Here is a 23945-nt window from a genome sequence, read left to right as displayed (position 1 = left end):
AATATTTCAGTCTCTCATTTGGGTTTTACTCAAATGCACAAAGGGAATGAACAAAGGCGGTCAGAATAAAAACTTGACTGTAGCTGGTAAGAGGCAGAGAGAGGAATAATAATAAAAAAAAAACAACAAAATGAGGAAACAAGTAAGCATAATAAACCTAATGATTCCTTTTTCTTCTTGGCAGTCCTTTCAGTTTAAATACTCTATTTAATTCAATAATTTCCACTATGCATAATTATATTAATGCTAACACACATTAATGTCAAGGTGTATATTCAGTCATCATAACCATACAACCCAAGCAACTGCTCAATAATAAATGATTGTTATGCCTGCCACCCAATGCATAGGTTTTGATTTTGTTTATCAATCCAAACAACAGTATGTCAAGATGATGCAGTGAGTCAGCACTGACATGGAATGTGAAAAAAGATACTTCCAATATAAAAAAGCAATATAACTAGTGAAGAATAAAATTGTTCGACTACCTTGTACATAAACTCTTGCCTGATGTTTATCTTTTCCTTTATAGTTTTCAGCTTCACATTCATAAAGTCCTTCATCTTCATACTGAATATTGAAGATCTTAAGAACTGCACCAGACATGCTTATCTCAGCTGTGGCTGGCATGGGTTCAAGGTATTTACTCCACCTCAGTTCAGGAACCGGACTTGAAAAGGTACAATGAGATCAAATCAGCATGCTCAAGAACTGTCTGTTAAATTGGAGACTACAGAAAAGTATTGATAACGAAATGTATATTTTCCATCCTGAATTATGAAGGCAAACAGTGCTCTACAATTATTTTAAAACACACTTACTTCCCAAGAGCAAAGCACTCCAGCGTCACATTTTGGCCCAGGAGTGCATATGTGTCCTTGAACTTCACCTTGATGTCAGCAGGATATACTTTAGCACCTAACATTAAAAAAGACATTTTCAGAAATGGCCTAGCGGGAATGAACACAGCAATTACAACTTCCTCAGTTCCGCAAAACCTTTCTTAAAATTCCAGGCATCATTCTTCTTTACAACGCATAATTGCCTGGCCAGATCCACAAAGTTTGATTTAGCATTAAATATTTAATAGTAAGGCAGAATCGTTTTATTAATTATTTGGAGAGAAGTGCTTAACATTTTCTACAGCAGAATTCTTGAGCATAAATTCATTTATTTGCATTTTAAGTGTCACCATGTCCTGAGCATGGGGACAATCAAAAACCTGAGCCACTATTTCTCGTCTATTTTCCAGATTCTTTTAGTGGATAGAATATTGACAGTGATTTCTTACTGATGGCAAGAAGGAGCTAGAGCCAGCAAATATACTGCTTAATGAGGGAACAGGGAAGTGCCAGAAATCCAAGTGGCAACAGTATGCAATTAAGTCTACCTGATCTCTGAATCTCTGAAGGACTCTGTGATCTCTGTAGGACTCCTTGATACCACTACAGGAAGAATTCAGTGTGGGCACTGGCCAAGAAGAAGCAGGATAAAGATCTCTGCTTTGTAATTGCCCAAATTCAAACATCTTTCTTCACAGTAATATGGGAGATCTAACTCATAAAAAGGTTACTGAAAATCTGATCATCTCCAGTTCATGAGACTCTAGTGATTTACAGTCCAAAAGGTCAAGGGAACCCGCTTACCATTTGGAAAATACAGAGTTTTGATGAAGAATTCAGAAAATAATAACAAAGAATGGAATAGATGGCTCAGGAGATTGGCCCATGAGGCGTAGAGACCATAGGCCACCACTGGATAGGAGATTTAAATAGGAGAAAAAGTATTTTTCATTTTCATTCTGGATTTTTCTGGAAATATTTTAATTCCTAAAGCTGCATCAATTCTCTCATAAAGTTTCTGCTTTCTACCTATACCCTTTTGAACAAATGCCAACATCAAAAAACATATAAAATATCTTGGGATGAGCATAGGGTCTAATCACATGAAAGAGGTGGGGAAAAATATTCTTCAAAATGATGTTAATTTTGTGAATGAATCAATAGAAATTTCCTTCCCAATTTTCAGTGTGGATAGGAATGATTTGAACCTTTGTATGTGGAACACTAAAACCTCTGTGCAGTAGCCATTCTGCAATGTTGGTTTAAGACTTGCCATATTATTCTTCTCACATAGCTAAAAATCATGTAATGAATGAGGAAAATAAAAATATGAACAGTTAGAACATTACATTTATGCAGTATTTCCAATAAACACTTACGGTCTGATTGTGGAATAAGTGGAATAAATTTACTGAATACGCTCTTTGTTATTGAAGGGCTTGACACAAAACATGAATAATTGCCCTTATCTGATGCTTCTACATTTGCAATGTAGAGATTGCCGTTCGTCTGTGATACAAATCGCCGCTTGTCCAAAGCAATGAATACTGGGAATTCATTTAGAAGCCAGCGATAACTCAGATCATCTGGAGGAAAATATTTTTCAGTTAATAATAGAAAACAATAGCTATACTGCAGGCTACTTAAGTCGTAGTAGACTCTCTGCATATAAATTACTTTCCTTTGATTTCTAGTTTATAAATCCTTTATTCAGGAAAGACAGTTACATGAGATAGAATAGACTTATCTCAATAGTCAGGTAGTCTAGCTGTCTACACTGAACATAGGTTACTACTCCCAGTAGTCCAGATTTATCCAGATCACTGGCAACGTCACTATAGTGACCATGGTTTCCTGAGTCCATCCTTTTCACAAGAACTAGAGTGGAAGGTGGCCAGGGAATATGCAGCTGGGTGTCAAACAGACATAACTGAGAATCTGGGAAGTCTGTGAAAGTCTTGTCATTTAGACATGACCTTAAATATTGCAATGAGAAGTATGTTTCAGTTCCTCCCACAAGATTACTTCTGCAACTGAGACACAAAGCAAAAAAATGTAACAAACAAAACATTATCTCATTTTACAAATAAGGTGCAGTAACAGAGCTGCTGCCAGCCAAATTCACCCCTCATGATGGAACTGGATGGCATAGCGAAGGGCGTAATCCCTGCAGAGTTCTTCAGGACCTAAGGCTGCAAGAAAGGCATTTCCAGTGATTCATAAGTGATTCAGAGATTTCATCTCATCTCTGATCCTCTGAGAATCCCTGTTGCTATTTCATGAATTTAATGGAGCCCCTGACCACTTCTACTGCGGTGACTCTGTTACACAGAATGAAGTTTAGCCTTGATGGAGGTCAGTAGAAAGTCTGTGATACAGAGATACTCAGATCTGTCAAATCATAGGCCAAGCCTCCCCTATTTGTCAAGATTATTTTTAGTCACATGATTTGTAAGATCAAAAACTGCTGGCAAATTCAAAAATATCCTTTACAAAAGCTCAACTGCAAGCATATATTCGAAAGAAGCCCAACCTAAACAGTGATTCCCAAGCTGCATAAGTTACATTTCATATAAATTCCATTTGAGAATTTATATAAATATGAGAAGACAGGCCTATATTCCACATGCCCCTGATAAAAACACAGTCGTAGTTTGGAGAAATATTTTTTAAAGAATGGACACATTTAAACAGCTCAGTTTAAATACAGGATTAAATACATTGAAGGCAAATATTACCTCAGGCTATGTTTAAAACTTGTCCTAAGTCTAATAAATGAAAAGTGATCCAGACAATCTCCAGTTCATTGACTACTTTCAAATAAGAGAAGCAGCTGCACTAATCAAGTCAGATACATTTATGCCTCTTTTACTGTAGGCATACTCCTACCTCTTACATATGCCACTAATATTTTGCTCCATTTAACTTAAATTACACTTTTAAAAATAAATATTCTTTTTCTGCTACACACATGCAGTTGAAAATAAACCAATTTGGACAAATTACCTGGGTAATGGTAAGGAGGTTCACACAGAAGCACTGCTCCAACACCTTCTCGCACTTTAACCTCATAGCGTTCCTCAGGTGGAAAGGGATCCAGGTCTAGTTTAAAAAAAAAAAAAAAGTATTTTTTCACAATCTTAAGACTGTTTTTATTATTTCAGCCCTGTGGAGAAGGATATATACATGTAACAATGTTGGGCTAATATCTATGGACCCATAATGTCCATTTTGGTAGTTTTCATCTGGGCATTATGATATCCAGTGGGTTTCTTGCAATATTTTACTCCCCATAATTGCAAATGCTAGCAAAGAAAAGAGTAGTGAAGATTAGGCAGGTAAGATACATTTGAAGAAGGAATTCCAGAAAGAGTCTTAAGTTACCTTTTAACTAGGTACTGCAAAATGCCAGTTCAATTCTTTAACTTAAAATGCATTTTCTCTGAAATGATCTTGCTACCCTCCCTGAGAGCTTCAGAAGCCAAGGGCTGGTGAACGCAATGCTGACACATCTCTTGGGCCAGGGTTTTAGCACAGAATTGTGTCAGATCCCTATGAAAACCTTAACTGACCCCCTTCAAATCTGCTTCCATTCAGCAAAGAATGGGGCCGTTGTAAAAGAATAAACAAACATGTTCTTCATAGAATTATGGATCATCCCACAGACTCTGGAAAATATAAAGTCATGGTATCTGGAATAATAAATGCATGTCACAACCTATTTTATTACTTTAAAGAATAAACTTCAGCTGGGAAATAACTACACTTTGCTTTTTCTTACCATTTTCATTTTGTGCATCTAATCTGGAATTAAACCACAAACACCTTAAGGTAGATAATGCTTCTTGTGAAGCATCTGCATGTCACCAAGCACAGCGAGAACAAATTGCTCCTGACTGGAATCTTGTTCTAAATGCTGCTTCAGTATAATAATAACATGGTAAGAGAAAAGTGTACAATCTAAGAATGAGATATTTTTATATTTTTAGATGGCTCACAGCTACCTTTGCCTTCTACTAAGTTTCCAAGGCTGTTAAAATTGTCTGTCTCTGGGACCTAATTAGAATTTAAGTTCAAGAGAAGTCAGCCATGAACCAATACAAATAAAAACAGCACAAAGCTACATAAAAAAAAAGAGATTAAGTAGAAAACAGAGACCATAGACCACTGTAAATTGCGGTGTAGAGTTAGACAGATCCACTAGATACTTTGCATTTTATATAAATAACTAATTTCTTAACTTCATAACAAACAGGCTGAGATAAGTCTATAAACGTAACAGATGCAATAACATAGACACTTGCTGCATGCAGAACAGGTAAAAGACTCCTCCAAGGCCAGTCACAGCTATCAGATCTCAAAGACTACACAAATCTAGGAAGGAAATATCATTATGCTTTCTTAAACATAAAACAGAAGATAACATACATTTTTCCAGTGACTGTCTTTTGATTAGATAGTACACGATAGCATCGTAGTGGATCATTCTAAGGACTTTTGATATTAGCATTCAATATAATTTTACTCTGAGCTGTAACACATTGGATGTATACAGTCGTCCACAACCAGCTCACAACTAATTTGACCAAGTTTTATTTATTATAGAAGAAACAGAATCTATCAGACTGAATTAGCAAGGATTACCAGAAAACACTGGGAATCAAATTCAAGGAATGCCTGAATGTCTGAAATGCCTCAATTCATTTAAATCCTGTAATAGTTTGAATATATTCCCATCCCGTTTGTCAGCATGGACCTTACTAATCAACTACTATTTCTCTTTGGTGTATTTTCTGAGCTCTCCCACACATTCCTATTCCTCTTGTTGCAGACCTTTCCATCATTTTGTAAAGCTGCCACTATTTTCCATCTCTGCTTTCACTGGAATGGCGTGAGGTTTAAAATCTGTTACAGAAACCAGAAAATGTTCAAAATGATAATCATTAGCAATAACTTTATTGCTAATTTGATACTGCCTTGCATATGGACAATGGTAGATTTGAGGAACAGTAAAGCAAGATGTAATTGTATGCTCTATTCCACTTAGGAAATGCTCTGTACTCTTGGGTTTTGATGTCTTTGCGTAATCACTTTTTCACTATTATTCAGTTATTTTAACAAACACAAATTTGTGTATTCTTAAATGAAAAACATTAATTTTTAGCTAGAGTGAAAAAATTAGCATAATCACTGCACTCATAGGTAAGTTAAGAGTAGGGAATTTTATCTTCATTATGGTTCTTTTCTGCACTGTGTAGCCTCTCTGCTATTTAATTGCTATGTTTTACTATTTGGAAACTATTTTCCAGAAAAAAAAAAAAAACAGTACATTAGTTTCTGATTGTGCTCAGCACACACCAAAAAGCCACTAAATATTCTTGAAAAATAAAATTCCTTCCTTAAAGGATGTTTTTATTACAGCTAGAAAAAATTTCTAGTGGTTTATTACATTAAATCTAGAAAGAATTATTTCTTTTCGTCTTGGCAGGCAATCCAGTTCTATCAAATACAGTGTCTTCATATGGATTAATCACCATGCATCTGAATTCATGAAGTTTACAAATGTGTGTGGGTTTTGTTCCACAATTTTTGCCCATTTAACGTTAGGATAGAAAGAAAAGGCATCTCAGAAATTGTAGCTGGTCAATATGTTTTCAAACTCTTCTAAAAAGTTGTTGTCATTTTCCAATCGAAAGTTCTACTGATCAGAAATTTTCTGCATTTTAGCAACTATATTAAAATCTCTTGAAACTATCATAACTGTTGTGAAAAGAGACTAGAAAGTTTTTACAAATTACCATAGAAGTAGAAGAAACATAGCAAGCTAAATGAGAAGTATAATAACATATTTTAATCAGTCATTTATGAGCTTCCAAGTATCTTTTCAATCCTGTTCCTCAGCACTTTGCTCTACTAGCATTTAAAAATTTAAAAACTGCCTATTAAGGTTCTGTTCACGATACTTGTTCAGTACACTAACTACGAAATTCTCTTGATGTCTAGGACTGTTGTGATTCTACTCCTTTCATCTATTACATTTATTTGCCTAAAGTAGCCGCAGGTGTCACTGTAGCTTTTATCCCATCGGGTGCTCAAGACTGGCATCACTGATCCCTGCTGCGTAGACCTCTAATTCCACTGATTTTAGGAATGTCTGCACTGCACACTGAATTCTGATGTCATTTCCATCAGATGGAAATAACAGCCTGGAACTTTTTTCATGCTAGAAAAAAATACTGCCAGCTGTAAAAAAATGAAGGCAAAATAAAACAAAAATCCCAAAGCCTCTGTCTTCGGTCAGAAAATTTTACATTAAACTTCATGCAGCACATCAGTTCTCTGCAATGCATGTATTTGTTGATGGTGTGGGCCTGTGCATATGCAGGCATTCACTAGATCATGATTTTCTGAAGTTGACAGAAATGTCTCCAGCAGGGCCTTTACTGGAGAGCAGGAGTCAGGGAGTCCACTTGACTCCAGGGCATCGTGCCTCCCTCCATCAGGCAGCCCAGCTGCAGCTTCACCAGGCCAGAGCCTGGCCACCATCCATCCCCACTTGTGTCTTCTTCTCGGCCTATTTCCCCCTAAGGTTCTACCATGCCTTAAAATAAAAGTCTCGACATGGTGATTTCAAGATCTGGCTTTGTGAGTCTCTTTAATAATTTAACAATAAATTACTCAACAGCTTTTAAGGTGGGCTGAATAATAAAGAACATCTCTGCAGATTAAAGTAACTAAGATTGCTCTTACTAATATAGCTATATGACATATATGTAGCTAAACACTGCAATATAAAACATTGGACATCTCCAACTAACTGGAATGTTTCTAAATATTTATTCTAAATATTTATTTTATAAACATCTGCTTACATCCAAAACTCAGAGTGGCTTCACTGCTTCTGACAGTTCCAAAGATATTCGATACTATGCAGACATATTTTCCACCATCCTTCGATTTCTCTGGATTATTGATTACCAGTCTGCCTCCCACCATACTGTAGCGTTCCTTCGTTAAATCAATGTCCCAGTTGTTGAGTTTCCACCTATGGAAAAAAGACAAGAGATTTGCACCCCAAAAACAAATCTGGTAAGAAGTATGATTTGAAAAAGAACTTCCTAATGGCCTCATATGTTGTGATTAACTATATATGAGTTTATTAATATATTTCTATACCTCTTCTCATTTTCCTCCAGCAAAAGCCTATAACTTAACAAACTTCACAGATTCTTTATCTCAGTTTGCTTCAACCTGCTCAGAGAGGTGTCCTAGGTTAAACTTGATTGCAGGCAATGTATTACAGGATACCCTTACTGGCTGAAAATGAGATAGCTCAGGTGCTGGAAACATAAATGTAGCTGCACAGAGCTCAGGACAAGCTGATGGGCCCTGTCTTTGCTACAGGGACGACACTGACTACAGGCCAGGCGCTGCTGGGAGCAGGAACTCAGCACAGCCTCATGGCTCTGCTGTGCCGGGGCTTCCGGGCGGCCCTTGCTCAGGTCCTGTCAGCCCCAGCCCCCCTGCTGCCAGATCCTGAAACAAATGGTTAAAGGACAGACACAGAGCACACCAAACACTGGGACTATAATTATCCCCAAATAGCTAGCTAGCTAAGGCCATATTGGCAAAGAACACATTCCTTCTGGATTTTTAAAGTATGGATTAGTGTGATATTTGGGAGCTTCTTGTGAATTTGCTCTAGGGGCTACAAATATTTTGTAAAGCCTGAATTTCAGTGAAGTTAGTGAAAAACCCAAGGCAATTTGGATGTAAAACCTATTTATTACAATCAAAAAAGTGCTAGAAACTTCCATCTTAACTGTAAAACCCTACAGTTAGTTTACTGAGTTGTTGCAACCTTCACTTCTCAAACTAGTGGAGGAACTCAAGAGATGAGTGCGAACCAGAAGTGTGTGTGAACCAGAATTTATGAGCTATAGGAATGTATATGTGTGGCCACAAGGAGGAGCCCATAATCCTGTTTTAAAGTAATGTCGAATTTTCTGAGCAAAACAGGAAAGGTACAACTTACTATATTTAAAGAGCGAGAAAAGTCTTCACAAACTAAAGACATATAGCGTTTTTTGAAAATGAGAAGGCATTTGTTTTGCTTCCTTTTTGAAAAGTTGTACCAAAATTTTCTGAGTAATGATTTTTGAAGTTAAAATTGCAATTTCTCATAGAAAGAAATGATAGCAGAAATGAACTCATAGGATCTCACAATGATGTTTTACTCTGTTAGTTTTTACTAATTGCTCTACGAGTGAAAATACAAGTATTATGGAAAAGGTTGCACATGTAAGTGTATGACGAAACTAGATGAAAAATTTTCCAAGAATAAGGTTTTTCACTTCTTCAGTGGTTTATGAGGCACATTCATGAGTGTCTCTATAAGAGGGTGGCTGCAAAAGTATCATAGGCTGTAAGATATCCAGGTTCAACACTTGGTTCTTCTTTCAGAATAAAATAGGATAAAAACACTCCAGTGAAACAAGAAAAACAGGGACTTGAACTTCAGTCTCCCTACCTTAAGCAGGAAAGATCCCAGAATCTCAGAATGTCTGAGGTTGGCAGGGACTTCTGGAGATCATCTAGTCCAATCCTCCTGCTCCAGCAGGGACACCCAGAGCACGTGGCACAGGGTGGCATCCAGGCGGGTTTTGAAGATCTCCAGAGAAGGAGACTCCACAACCTCTCTGGGCAGCCTGTTCCAGGGCTCTGTCACCCTCACAGCAAAGAAGCTCTTCCTCATATGGGGTTGGAACTCCCTGTGTTTCAACTTGTACCCATTACCCCTTGTCCTGTTGCTTATATCGTAAATTGATATACTTAAACCAATTAATAAATACATAGAATAATTAAACAAGAAACTAAAATAAACTAATCCCATCAAGCCCAAATGTGATTTTTGGTTAAAAAGACTTTGACAGTATGCATTGCACTGAAAAATTATACTCAGATATAAAATTACATCAAGTAATTAGCTTTAGCAGCAACAGTAAACAGTAAAGAAAAATAAAGATAGCTTCTTTACTATTTTTTAAAGAGCTTGTTTTTATTTTGCATCTGGATCATTAATTGTTTTGAATGCTAAAAACATTTAATGCAATGGAGGTGGGATACTTTTAACACTTGTAGTCTGGTCTGCCTTTGACAAAGCAAATGAAGGTTGATTCTTACTGAAAACCGGGAAGGCTCCCATTACTTTCCAGCACTGAAAACAATATCTACCTGTTAAGACAGCCAATCGTTCCATACTAAAACCTGAAACACTTATTACATAAAATACAAAGAGATCTTACCTGTAAGTAGGAAAAGGAATTGCCCGAGCCCTGCAGTTCATTGAGACTTGCCCATCTGAAGATTCTTCTGGGTAGATGGTATCAATAGGCTGTTCCTCAAAAACAGGTCCATAACCTTTGTTTCCTTCCTCTGGAACTAAGGCTGTTTTAAAGCAATTATTAGTTAAAGAATAAATTCTCACCAGAAGAAAAATCCAAATGCAAAGCAAAAATCTAAAGCTTAAGTGCTCCTTATCTTATGACCTGTTTAGTAACAATGCGTACATATATGGAAGGAATCATTATTGTACTATACAAAGAAAATAAGTGAAAATTTGCCAACAAATTCTCCTCAAACAGGTCTAGCTACAAAGTGACACTCCAAAGATTAAGTGCTCCTTAGTTCCTACCTAGCTCCAAGTGTTTAATAAAGGAATCTTTACTTCACTGTGTAGAGAAAATATTAATCTTAGAGACCAGAGCTGAGCCTTCAACAGTTTCCAAAACACATTTCTCTTCTTTTATTCAACCTTCTATATCAAAAATAATTTAAGCTTGCATAGTCAATCAGTCAAAGGTCTATAAACGTTGAAAGTAAGCTTCGATAACAAATTGTGTTTTTAATCTTTATCCTCCTCCATTTGTTGATATTGCTGTAAAGGTCTCAGGGTCTGCCTTCCCCTACTGCATTTCTGCTCTCCTTCCTCTCCTCCAAGTGTATAAGGTCGCTCTTTTGTGTCTGATTATCTGTAACAATCTTCTGGCAGAAATGAGTCAATTTACAGGAAAACTTCTGCTCAGCAAATCCAGGACATAACTGTCCTTTTCTGGGAAAATCACTGGAAGATCTGTAATACCAGAAAAATAAATATAGTTTTCCTAACATACTCCTTATAGATGGCTGAACCATTTTCGATTAAAATTTTCTTCCAAATGGGTAAGGCTGGGGAAATTTTAGCATTATGCAGTATTATCTATGCTTCTGGGAAAAAAAAAAAAGGCACTACATATCTATAATGCTGCATTTTAAAAAATCTGCATAGATCTGCATGTAAATTGGCAATGAATAGGTGAATGTACTTATATCAAACTGTGATTCTGCTCTCTTCTTGGACTTGGTTTTAATGCTTTTTAGATTAAATTAGGAAGGTTTTATAAAACATAAAAGGCAAGATAGAACCTACTATGTCATTAAATGCTATAAACTGTGTAAGTATTACAATAACATATGTGCATAAAACAATCCTGATTCACAAACAGACAGTAGATTAGAGCATTAGCAGAAAACTGTCTGCAAATGGGTAGACAGTACAATCACTTCCCAGTTCTAGTTAGCACTGTTTCCCTTGGGGACAGGAACGGGTCCAAAAGGCACTGGGCTCCTGTGACATTTACCGTCAGGCAACTTCCTTTGCAGGAGGAATTCAGAGAAGAGAAGCCTTACAAAGAAGCAGAGAGGAGGACTAAAAAGAAAGGCAGAGCTTTCTAAAACGATCTGTCTGCTTTGATATTTTAAAGCACAATACTACACAAAAACTTTCACACCATAGATCCAAGAAGGAGTCGTGTTAGACTGTAAAAGCAGGAATGATGTATTTGCGCAAGGCCTAAAACGGCTGAGCCACAAAGCTGGCGGCAGTTTCTGTACGGTACTTAAATATGAATATAAAATAACAAGGGCTGCTAGCAGCAAATAGCCAGCCATATCACATGCAGCTGAACTGTATTCACCTTAGGACTCAAATGATGTTACAGACCACTTAGGCATCTCATGCCATGCATTTTTAATGCTTCCAGCACTATTAGTTATCCTGAGTGAATGTCTGTTTCTCACACCTATCAAATATGCTTTATAATAGCAATTCTGCTGCAATCTATTTTGAATTCAGTTTCAGATGTCTAGCTGAGCAGAAAAAGATGAGCAGGATGCACGTTAGGAGTGGCAACAAATAAACCTTTCTCAGTCATAAAATTCAGTGTGAACCAATAACCCATACACAGCATGGGGGGCGGAATCGGAAGAGAAAGGCCTTGTGAAAAAAAATAGCAAGAAATGCTCACACCTTACGTGAAGAAATGTGCATCTGCAATTAAGTGTGGGGACTGAAGGAGAAGAGCTTGAGAGTATCTGGAAAAAAGATTGTTTGAAAGACTGCACTGAAATTGTGCTTCCAAGAGAAAGGGAGAGATTAAAGTACAGAAAGGAAGAAGAAAATGGATGTACCACAGAAACAAGGGAAGAGAAGACAGACAGATATTACTATTTTTGGTCCTTCTTTAGACAAGAGGATGGTGCACATGACCTCTCAAGACTCTTACTACCTTCTTTTCTGGGTACATTGCATGTGATCAGGACTTTAAGTTGGAGCAAAACCTCTCTTTTAATTCTAGCTATTCAAGGCTTTGTACAGTGAATTCTAGAAATGAGATTCAGGATTTTCAGTAATGCTAAAATGTATTAGGAAGTCTTTGTGAAAGTCAAGCAAACCTTTATGTGCCAGATAACATCCTGGATCCCCTGTAACAGTGGGCACTGCTGGAAGGCAGTCCTGTCCCCTTCTCCCGTGGATACTCTAGCTGGGCAGCGTTATTCCCCCTCCAGCTGTTCCTGCAACACCTCTCACGCTTGTTTGACTTCTGGGTAGCTGACAGAGCTAAAGAAAGTGGACATCTATTCACCCTTAGCTTTCTGGGTCAGCTTTCTACTAGTTAAGTGAGCTGAATTGGATCCCTGATGAATACCCATGTCAGTACCAAGGATGGGATAGGACTGAGCATGAGAGAACGGGAGCAGAGGGATGTGCTGCCATGTATCCAGTGGAAAGGAAAAAGCTTGTCATGTTAACTGAACCATCTGAAAGAAGTACTGCCTAAGTAAGACAGATATATCTGAAAGCCTTGCAAGTGAAATATCAAGTTATATTAGCACACCTTTATTTTCACAGCACAAACCTGTGACAGCTCATAACAAAATATACAACATGTTCAGAAAAGATACAAAATAGTTGTCTGAAAATAACAATCAGAAATCACCTAAGGCAGTAATTTCCCAGTCAAGTCATGAAATGTTGCCAAGAGTAGAGAAAAAAAAAGTTACAATAAAAGGGCTTAATCAGTGCAATAAAATCCTGTATATTTAATTCAGGTAATGTCATATTTTTCCATATAAATGTATTTTATTAAAAAAAGCACTAGCTGTCAGATGATTTAATTGTGCATTCTCAGCTACAGTTATAATAGCTAAAATGCTGCAGAAATATCAGTTTTCTAACTCTATGATATCTTGAATCACATTTTTGGTTAATATAAGTTCTAAAACCAATGTAAGATGGCTCCCTGTTTATATAGAGGAGAAGACGTTTTCTAACCCATATACACTCCTGTTGTATCACTCAGACTTTAAAAAGAAAAATTCCACAGCAATCAGCAGCTGATCAGCTTTGGATCAATCCTCCCTGGAACTCCCACCCTTCACCATAAAGCTCCTCTGTATCGTAAACAACTGCCCACTCCAATGGCCTTGTAGCTTCTATGCTCCATGCTTCTTGCTTTCCCTTATTTCTCATGTCCACCTCCCTTTTGATACAGAAATTATGCTTAATATTACTATCTATAAATATAAAGATAATTAAAAATATAAAATATATTTTCCATGCAGGCCCACTTCTTGTGTTTTATTTCCAATATCCTGATCTCTGTCTCCTGTTGCTAAAGACCTGCTTTCATTAGTTAACTATCTATTTTCATAATATAATTCTATGTATAATTTATTAATTCTATTTCCCAAATTACATTGACACTAAATTATTCACATCAGGAACAAACATAGCAGAGAAATTCTAAATTGTTTCTTCAATGATGAATGACTTCAGCAAAACTACCATGGATATAAGTCATTAGTAACATTGTGTTTGCAATTTTAATTGTTCTCAGAAAGACAAAAACTATGAAGAGCCTGTGCAACATTTCCATTTTTTTCTAGCTCAAGATTGATATAAGGATAAAAGGAAAAGACTGGCTTGTCAAAACTAAACGCAGTTATTGTACATGAAAAACATCCTAAATTGACCAAGAAAGGCTCCAGCTTAGATTACTGCTCTTCATTCAAAAATACACTAAGAATATACTACCCACGATACCAGAGAGGCCTCTTTTTCTGTCCTCTGTATGAGGTTGCTATTCAACCCCACACAGGACGAACGCTGAGGTGAGATGGGGAGAAGCATGGGCACACGTGCGGTTTGGGTTTCAAAGCTCAGCAGCCTGAGCGTGGAGAAGATGCAGGATAAAAACCTATGAAGCTTGGGAGACAGCAAAATAGAGAGGATGAAGGTTTGAGTCCTATAGCTGTTTTGTGGGGAATGGACAAGTTATCTGGGGTTGCCTTTACATTAGTGGATGGAAAGCAATCAGCAATAGCTAGATAGAGGAAAACTGCCTGGGAGACAGAACTGGAGGAATCAGAACAGGCAAAAAGGAAAGTCGATATGATATAGAGGAGGTGCCTGAAAAATACAGTTCATAATGCAGATATGATTTGGGGGCAGAAATATGGACAGTGTTAGGGGAACAGGTGAAGGAATTGAACTGTAGGCAGTTAGCTTCCCTCCCCTCTTCCTGCCTAGGAAAGGGTGGACAGTGCTCATGTGCACACATATCCACACGTGGAACTCAACTTAGCTCTTCCCAATTTTTTTCCCACATAGTCCTGTTAAGCAGTATTTGAAAAACATTGTTCTGGATAAATTTTCTGTATTCTGAGATCTGTGTGGTGGTATTTTCAGTTGCATTTTCTTGCTTCAGCAGCCGGCACTATCCCTCCAGTGATAACACACTAATTTTTGTCAAATTTCTAGTTATCTAGAGACTTGCCAGGACTGTTCCCACTTTGTTATGGACCTGCAGAAGACGAATGCACTCCCAATATTCATGGCAGCAAGACTTTCATGTTTTCACTTTTCATTTTCTAAACACATGAATTTTAATCCTTTAAATTACAGCATACTTGTTGCTTCCCCTTTTATCATAAAAGTGCATAAAACAGGGACTGACATACCGAATCAACCCAAAAGATATCTTTTTGACTAGTTATAAAAACCCTCCAGTGAGTAAGACTCTCTACTTCCTTTAGCACTTCCAATGCAATGTCTAAAAATTGTCCTTAAAATTGTTTTTCTTGTTTTTCTTTTAATATCTAAACTTTACCTTCAATATTTGGACTTTTCTGATGAACTTCCTAAAAAATCCTGAATATCCACAGTTTCACTAAAAATTCTTATATTATACTGAGTTACACCCTGCATTTTACCAGGCTCTTGGCTGCTTACCTCTATTAGTATGAAATACTGAATTAAAAAGTTCACCAAGAAGGTCTCTGCACAATCACTCTTCCCACTCCTCATTTACAATGGAAGCCTTTATATATACAAATAACATTTACATTCTATGTAGTATTAAACAATGGTACCAGCCTGTTACCATAGACAATATACAATCTCGAACTGAAAACATCAATTTCATTGCATTACAGTGCTGAGGAAATAATTTATCTCTTGAGAGATACCAGTGTTAGTCTGTTTGCATCATCATCAGCCATCCACATCACTTTTAGTCACAACTGCTTGTTTTATGATCAGCTAATTCAGTCCTTACGTGGCGCTAATTGATTCTGAAAATCAAAATCCGTTCACATATGAAGGATAGTGTCATGAAGCAAAGCACCTGAAAATCAGAGAAACCTCTGTGTGTGTGTGATCTCAACCAGACATGAAAGTTAGAAATATATAGTTTATTAAAGACCATCATAACCTTTTTTAGTTCACAGGAGAAAACAGCAACTCATGATCGTGTTTGTTTCCAATCTGGAAAAGTAAATAAAACCTGTTTGCTTTTGTTTTATGCATTCTCAGCTTCAGATTTTACATGTTGCAAATGTTTTTAGGAGTTGCTTAGTAGTATGTGTGGCAAGTCATGGAACATCAAATGCTTTTTTTTTTTTTTTCTCCTTTCTACTAATTCTACTTTCTTGTTTACTGTTATAAAATTCAGAGCCTATTAACATTAAGTGTGTGATTTAACTTAAATAACTTTAAAATCTAGGGACCTAGGGATCCAAGCTAGATGTGCAGGTTTTCCTAACAGTCTGAGGGGTCAGACAGGCACCAGCAGCAGGAAAGTCACCCCGCCTGCCCTTCTGCATCAACCACAGAGGGAGCTGCAACACCCAACTTTTAGATTATCACATACCTAATTTACAGATAGTTAAAATGAAGGAGGTTGAATCTTCCTATATCGGAGTCTGGACTTATCTGACTGCAACTTTGACCTAGATGCTGCATGACCTAGATGCTCTCAGCCAAGCTCAGGGTACAGAAGCCGATTCCTGGCACCGAATCCAGTGCCGAAGCCTCTTCATGCAATTCAGTCTTCTGAGCTACTTTTGGGACTATCAACAGAAAGCTAACAATTTATCTCTCATTTCTTCAACTTTTAAAGGAGGGAGGGCACAGCGGTGGCCTTGCCCACACCTCTGCAGCTGAGGAGACATTACATGACTGGCTTTGCCTGTATTGCAGCAGTGATAAGAAACCTCTGTGGAAGATCAAGGAGCAGAGACACATTGCCAAGGAAACAGTCTTTGCCCTGAAGAAATTATTCTTCCACTCCAGTGCTGCATCAGAAGTGGAACTGAGGTTTCTGCTGCTTATTTGTTCCGTAAGGCTCTCAGATGCTCAAAGAAAATGGAGAAGGTCAAGCATGAAGAGAAAGCATTGTCGTTATGCCCTTCCATATCCCAACACGTTAACCGTATATCTGATCCTTGTTACCCAAACTGAGCACCATCCAGGGAATGGCAGGTGAATATGAAAAGTAAAAGACTTTTCTCCCCATGAACCTGATGTAAAAATCTCTTAGAACAGTGATTTTATTGATATATACAGGAATAAAATTTCCAATCTACCCAATAATTTATCAGTTTCCAAAATTGCCATTATTTTGATGCAATACCTCTATGGGTCATTTACCAACAGCACAGATACTATACTTGTACATCTCAAAGCATAGCTTTAATCCACAAAGCCTAGGGGTAAAATTACTGTCTCTCTAGATAGCTGCCTTCGTGGGATTATAATGGTTTTTAAGCTTTCCTAAATCTGTTTATAAAACAGAATGTCATGCTTGGATTACATTTGACAAATGGTTATGCAAGAAGTTGAAGCGAATACATATGAAACAAACACATGACTTTGGCAATTTTACTTGTTATTATTTCAATCAGGAAAAAAAAAAAAAAAGAAAATTGGTCCACACAAATTTTCCTTCCTTCTGCAGAGCTAGAGAGGACTGTGCTACTTCTTTCTTTGCTCTGTTGTCAGGCTTCGCTTAGTTCTCAGAAAGACTTAACTGACCTAACTCTAAATCAGAAAGTCCTACAGCCCAGGGAATGAGAGAGAAGTTAACCCACACTAGCCCTTCTCCTGGGTCAGGGATGTACGAATGAGGAAGCAAAAGGACATCAGTTAAGCACCTTCAATTAGTCACAAAGTGGAGAGACCTTTGCAATCTGGAGCACGAATAACAAGTACAGACAATATCAGCTGCCACTCAGTACTCCATGGGAATTCGCTCAGTCTGCAGCAATATATTTCAGTAAGAGAAATTCATGAAGAACCACTACTAAGCAAATAGTAACCCCAAGCATTTGGCGCAACGTTGCTGAAATAAGGGATCCTAGTCATGCTCAAGTACTTCACTCAATAATCCTTCCTATTCCTCCAGCCCCCAAATTTTTAATGACATTTTCTACGTTTATAAACTTTTTTTAATTAGTTCTACATTCGCTAGCCTTAGGGACTTAGGAATTTTCTGAATTTGTACCAACGAGATGTCTATTGACCTAGGATGCATGTGTTACATGGCATGAGGCTAAAGGAGCAAGCCCAAGTGGATTACACTAAATTTCCTTAGACTTTGCCATTAATTTCAGTAATGAGAATCAGAAAGTTGATAAAGGAATACTTCTATTTCTGACTTTTCAACCAGTCTTGAATATTTTAGGCAATCAATCCGTAGAAGAAACCAGAAAACTCCCAAAGGCAATAATACACTGAAATGTTATCACTACTACTACGAGTGTTTCATAATGATTTTCTCTGACACTTCTGAATCAAGATAAGTCACTAAACTGTGTTACAACATCTGTGTATCATTCTGTCTTCATACTGTTTGTATGACAATAAGCAAAGAATGTTATGAATTAAATTTTATTCTCATTTTCTAATTTTATATCATAATGTGAGAACAGATAATTTCCAGCATATCTTCATTGTCTGCATTATTTACAACACACGCCTTTTCACGTTGTCTCACAGTAATCCATATTTCATGCGGTGGATATGGAAAATCCATCGCCCTGGAATAAAAATGATCTTTTTACCTTTATCCTCACTCACAAAGTTATTGATATTCTGTCTCTCTGGATTGTACTGAAGTGGAACACTTTAGAGAAGAACTCTAAGAACTAATATACAGAATCATCATGTATTTTTTTAAAAAAAAGCTTTTTTTAAAAAATATATTTTTAATTTTGTTTTTAAAATGGAATATATAACTCTCTAAGAATTTTCCTTTCAGCATGTCTATGTATAAAAAAATAAATTCATTCTGAAGATAAATATAAGATTATCAAGGCTCCACAGTAGGTTTATTTTTAGGTAAATATTTAATAATTTCTTTTTTAAAAAAATATATTTTTAGCACAAAGTATCAACTATGGGAGGGCTACATGAGCTTCCCCTACATACTAAGATCTTTAACGGACTTCATCATCTATGGAAGAGGTAAAATGGTTCTACTGCTTTCCTAAAGCAAAGAACAAGACAGCCCTGAATGTAATCTGCATTCATTAAAGGGCTCTCATTAGAGGTCTCACATTCTTTAGAGACCTGACCTATCATGTAGCGCATAAACTGATCCAAATCCACAGCATTACCTATGAATGTAATGTTAAGTGTGTGCTCAAGTTCTTTGCTGGTTAAAAACCAACTTCATTCTAAAAATCAAATTCATTCTAAAAACAACACAAATTGTGATGTTAATATTGATAGCACATCATAGGGATTTTTTTTCCTGCGGATCAATGTCAGAAATAAGCTAAATAAAAAAAATAAAATTATTTGCATTAGCATCTTTCTTCCATTTTTCTAATGAGCAACTTCTTCTGTTCCTGTTTCCTGTACAACTTAGCCATGACATTTAACATTGCTGAAGGTGACTGACTGCTCAAGACATTTGCTATTACTCTCACCAGTATTGATCTCTTTCTTTGACATTGCCATATCCCATTACATATTTTTGCACTACAGAAGGCCAAGGATCTGTTGACACAGCACCTGCCTAGATTAACCTTGAATGCTAATGGATGCTGTTCAGAAGTGTCATGGACTCATTCATTATCTTAGCTATAACTAGGTCATCAGGCTTCATATTACTATCACAACTGTAGAAACCATCTGCTATTTAAAAATGTATCTCAAATAGTATTCAATATGTCAAAGAAAAGAGTATTTACCAGCATCTGAGGAGCTCATGCTTAGTACAAAGCTGGTCTGGGAATGAATGAAAATATCTCTGCCAGACTCATAGGAATATAAACAAGGCACTTTCAGGTTTCTGAGCATTATGATCACAAAACGTATCACAAATATTTGTTTACAAATGTCAAACATCTCTGCAGCAGCACAAAATGGTCTTGTAAATTCCAATCAGACAAGATAAACAGTAATTAAGCATATTAACCCACTCCTTATTTTTAGAGAAAAAATTTCTCTAGAAATTGTGAATAATGCCATACATTGTGATAAAAAAAGCTTTAAATTATGCAGATTCCAGACCTCAGATTTCAACATGTATTTTTGAACACACTATTCTGCGAAAAAAAAGAAAAAAAAAGCAAACAAACAAAATATAGCTATATATAATTTAAGGTTTGGATTTTTCTACTTCTGTCATAATCAAGTGTGAAAAGTTGCACTTGGCATTAATGGGAAGCTTATATGCTAAAGGAATAACGTTTTCATGTCCATAAAATTTGTGATGTAGTATTTCATACTTCAGACATAAGAATCACTGATCCTGATGCAGAAGAGCTACCAGTGCAAACCATTAAGAGGTTACAAGGTCACCAAATCCCAAGAACCCATCAGCACTCGAACAGAACAAGTAACCACTCAAGTTGTCCCAATACAGCTCATACAAAAAGGTTGGACAGTCTTGGGGAAGACTGCTTCTTTCTATCTATCTGGACTGAAAAGGACAGAAGAATTGCTCCTATCTACTGACTCCTCATATGTGCCACTGAAGTTCCTGATGAGTTAATGTAGTTAATTATGCAGTCTCTCCTTTACAGCAAGATTCAAGTATGTAAAGTGCCTGCCAAACCAAATTTCACCACTTATGCCTAACAATGACAGGATAAAGTTTGCTTGTCTTTTGAGACTACCAATAGGAATGTCAAAAAAATACCAATTATAGTTTTAAGCATACTCACATTGTCAATCAGATAATTAAGTGATTTAGATGATTTTCCTTAGAAATGAAAGTGTGATACTGAAAGTGACTTAAAAGGCTAAGAGCTTGATCTCAGGGGAAGGCTAATACTCAGCAAACTGGGAATGAATTTAGAGTGCACTGGCTATTCTGCACAACGTTTCCATATAAGTCTTCCAAATGCATATGAAACATGAGACACTCACAAAATTAGTGTATTCTCTAAACACATTCTCATACACAGGTTGAATTAACTGTCCTGTGTTGACAACCCCTGTGTCTTACTGGTTTTCTGGTTTGAGATCCTGAATAGAGGTAGAATTTTTGAATATAAGGCATTAGGTTCCCTAAAGAACAGAAAGTACTTCTGGTATTTTTACCCTGGACTATTGGTTTAATTGGTACAAGCCAAAACTGTCAATAGAATGCCAAGCTGCTACTGAAGTCTGATCTGACCTCAGATCAGGTACTACCTGGCCCTGCATTTCAAAGTCCCACCCACCATGTCCTCCAGAATAGGATGCTTTGATTAGAATGAAAACATTTGAGGAATACAGTAACATCTTTTGCTATTCATTTCTCTTATATCCAAATGTAATTAAGTATTCATAAGCAAAAGAAAATAAGGTCCTTTTTGCAGTTTTGTCTTTTGGAGAAAGAAACAAAGTAACCCTGCTACTGAAACAGACTCTAAATCATTTTGGCCCAAGGTTATGATCCCATCGTTTGGGTAACTGATTTGTATGGGATGAGCGTGATGAGAGAAAAGTCTAAAATCCAAACTCAGCAATAAGATATGAATTTGAACAAGAAGTCATGCAACTTAGAAGTGTCTTGGTGCGAGCACAGACGTTAAGGGAAAGAGGAGAGGAATCAAATATTACCATTAAAAGGCATGAAATAACTTTTCTGGCAGTGGACTGACATTCATCACCATATTCCCTGAGGAGTGATTTGCTGCTCTCATTTGCCTTGCACTGCTCAAAGTGCACTCTGAAAAGCAACCCTTATTATAACTGCCTGTTATATCCAGGAAGTGAAAGACCAAATTACTTACGGCTTTTTCATCGATTTATATCCGCAAGACTACATTTAAAGCACTAATTTACCTAGAAACTAAATATTTTTCCTGTCGCACTGCAGAAGACAATCTCTACTTACACCTCAGATGCACTGATCATGCAGTGTTTCTTTCCTGACATTCAAGTAACTCTAGATTCCCCATTAACGGGCAATGGACAGCCATGTAAAGATATTTAAAATCTGCCCCCAAAACAGTACTAGTTAAAAGTCAGAGTGTTTAATCCCAGGCAAATTCCAAAGGTATATATATAAAAAAAGCATTGTAGTTTTTAGGAAAAAAAAAAGCATACTTCCTGCTGCAGGAAAAATAACAGAAAAAAAAATTAAAACAAGTAAGAATTCTTGTTTCATTAGCTGTCAAAATAAAAGTGACCCTTTCAAGCCAAATTCTGAAAATCTCAAGTCAGTATGGCTTTCAGTTTCTCAGCTTTCTAGCTCTGTGTTTTCTAAATGCTTCCAGCAGGTAAATCTGGAAACTCTCACAGCTCAATCAAAGCATGATTTCTCAACACTTATAGGATTCTTGGCTGGTATCTTCAAGCCTGAGGCAGACCATACGGTGAAACATCTCAAAAGACATTGACCCTGAAAGCTTTAGGTTTCCCAGCTCCAGAGCAGTTCATTTAGTAGGTCTGTTTATGAGTAACAGTGTCATGGACCTTTCAGCCCAAAGGTAACTTCCATGGCAGAACCACCGAAAATTGTGGACTCAGCAACACAGGAGGCAAGGTAGGACCAAAAAAACTACTTTTTTTTTTGTTAAAAATTGCTGAAGTAAATTTTGAATGGGCCCCATGCAGATCTTTTTGCTTTAAACATTTGCTCCAATGCTAACTTGTCTCCTCAATTTGATCCTTAGTCTTGTTATCAAAAAAGAAGTCCTTTTTTTTTTTTTTAATTGCCCCAATTCCCACATTCTCTAGCACTGTTTACATTGTCAGTATTTACCTTCATAATTTTATGTGTGGAACAAGACCTCCTAAAATTTGACCAGATTGACCTAAGCGTACTCTTTCTTCCTCCACACCAACTACTCTTCACTTTTTAACCACACAGTCAAAGCTCTCAAACAACTCCTTACATTTCATCTTGATTACTGCAGCTATATATTTTCTGGTTTCCGTGATGTTCGTGTTGCCAAGAAACACAAGAAAGAAGAAAATTACTAAGAGATGATGGCACTCATTTGAAATGAGAGCTCCTGTAGCAAGTGTCAAGTTTTTGGGCAGAACGAGGGCTGCAGCTTCTAGTTTATACAATCCAGAAAGGTACAGTAGTGACTAGATGAAAAAGGTAAACGTTCTTACAATTCAAATGCCTATCTCATTATTTAAGCAAAGTAAAGCAGGTTAAACAGTAGAGAGTGGAGTGCTACCTAGTCTTGGGTAGCAGTCAATCTCTTTGACTGTGGAAGGTACTAGTCTTCCACAGCAGAAGACCATACCGTGTTCTTTTGAGGTGATGGTAGTCCTCATACCTCTTTTTTTTGAGGAAAAACATGAACAAGTGGGATGGGATTGGGTTGGATTATGCATACTGCAAAATAAGTTAGATATTTTCTTTGAAATGAGGATGCCTTTTACAGACATCACTATTAGAAACTTCCTCCCATGCAAAACACTCGCCCCCAGCCCCTCCTATTTTTCTTACATTAATCTAACACAATCAATTACAGTCAAGAAAAAGGTCAAAAGTATATTGCTACGAACACACCAACGTATACTCATGCAAGTTCATTTTGCACATCTTTGTACTTTCCATTTCATGTATTAGTGATGCCAATAGCATACTATTTTCCAAAGTATCTTTAAGGCACCTGGTATGGCATGTCCTGTAGCAAAGATTTTTAGCTTCTGGGAACAACTGCAATACACACAACATGCAAATAATCATTTGGTGCTACCCTTCTAAAAAAAAAAAAAAAGAGTGTTTGTTCTCAGCATTTGACTCATACAACTTTATTATGAACTAAAGGGACCCTTAAGGGACTGGAGCATCTATTTTATGAGGAAAGACTAAGCGAGCTGGGCCTGTTTAGCCTGGAGAAGATTGAGAGGTGATCTGATCAATATTTATAAATATTTGAGAATAATGTAAAGAAGATGGGGCCAAACTCATCTCGGTGGTGGCTAGTGACAGGATAAGGGCTTACGGGTATAAATTAAAACACAGGAAGTTCCATCTCCAT

General features: G+C 36.9%; 1 protein-coding gene across 1 annotated transcript in view; it reads right to left on the bottom strand.

Annotated features, from left to right (window-relative positions):
* The window catches only part of CNTN1 (contactin 1), a 330215-nt gene that overhangs the window by 57140 nt on the left and 249130 nt on the right, over positions 1 to 23945 (bottom strand). The window contains exons 3-8 of the mRNA XM_088529924.1: positions 10148 to 10289; positions 7715 to 7887; positions 3849 to 3944; positions 2222 to 2428; positions 822 to 918; positions 489 to 670 (exon numbers count right to left, since the gene is read on the bottom strand). Of these exons, the coding sequence (XP_088386050.1) occupies positions 489 to 670; positions 822 to 918; positions 2222 to 2428; positions 3849 to 3944; positions 7715 to 7887; positions 10148 to 10289 (897 nt within the window). The remainder of the gene's footprint in view (positions 1 to 488; positions 671 to 821; positions 919 to 2221; positions 2429 to 3848; positions 3945 to 7714; positions 7888 to 10147; positions 10290 to 23945) is intronic.

The sequence above is a fragment of the Tinamus guttatus genome, unplaced genomic scaffold (genome assembly GCF_059628265.1).
Source record: "Tinamus guttatus ecotype Peru unplaced genomic scaffold, ASM5962826v1 Tinamus_guttatus_pri_ptg000355l, whole genome shotgun sequence".
Lineage (NCBI taxonomy): Eukaryota > Metazoa > Chordata > Aves > Tinamiformes > Tinamidae > Tinamus > Tinamus guttatus.
This window is presented reverse-complemented; position numbering and strand designations above follow the sequence as displayed.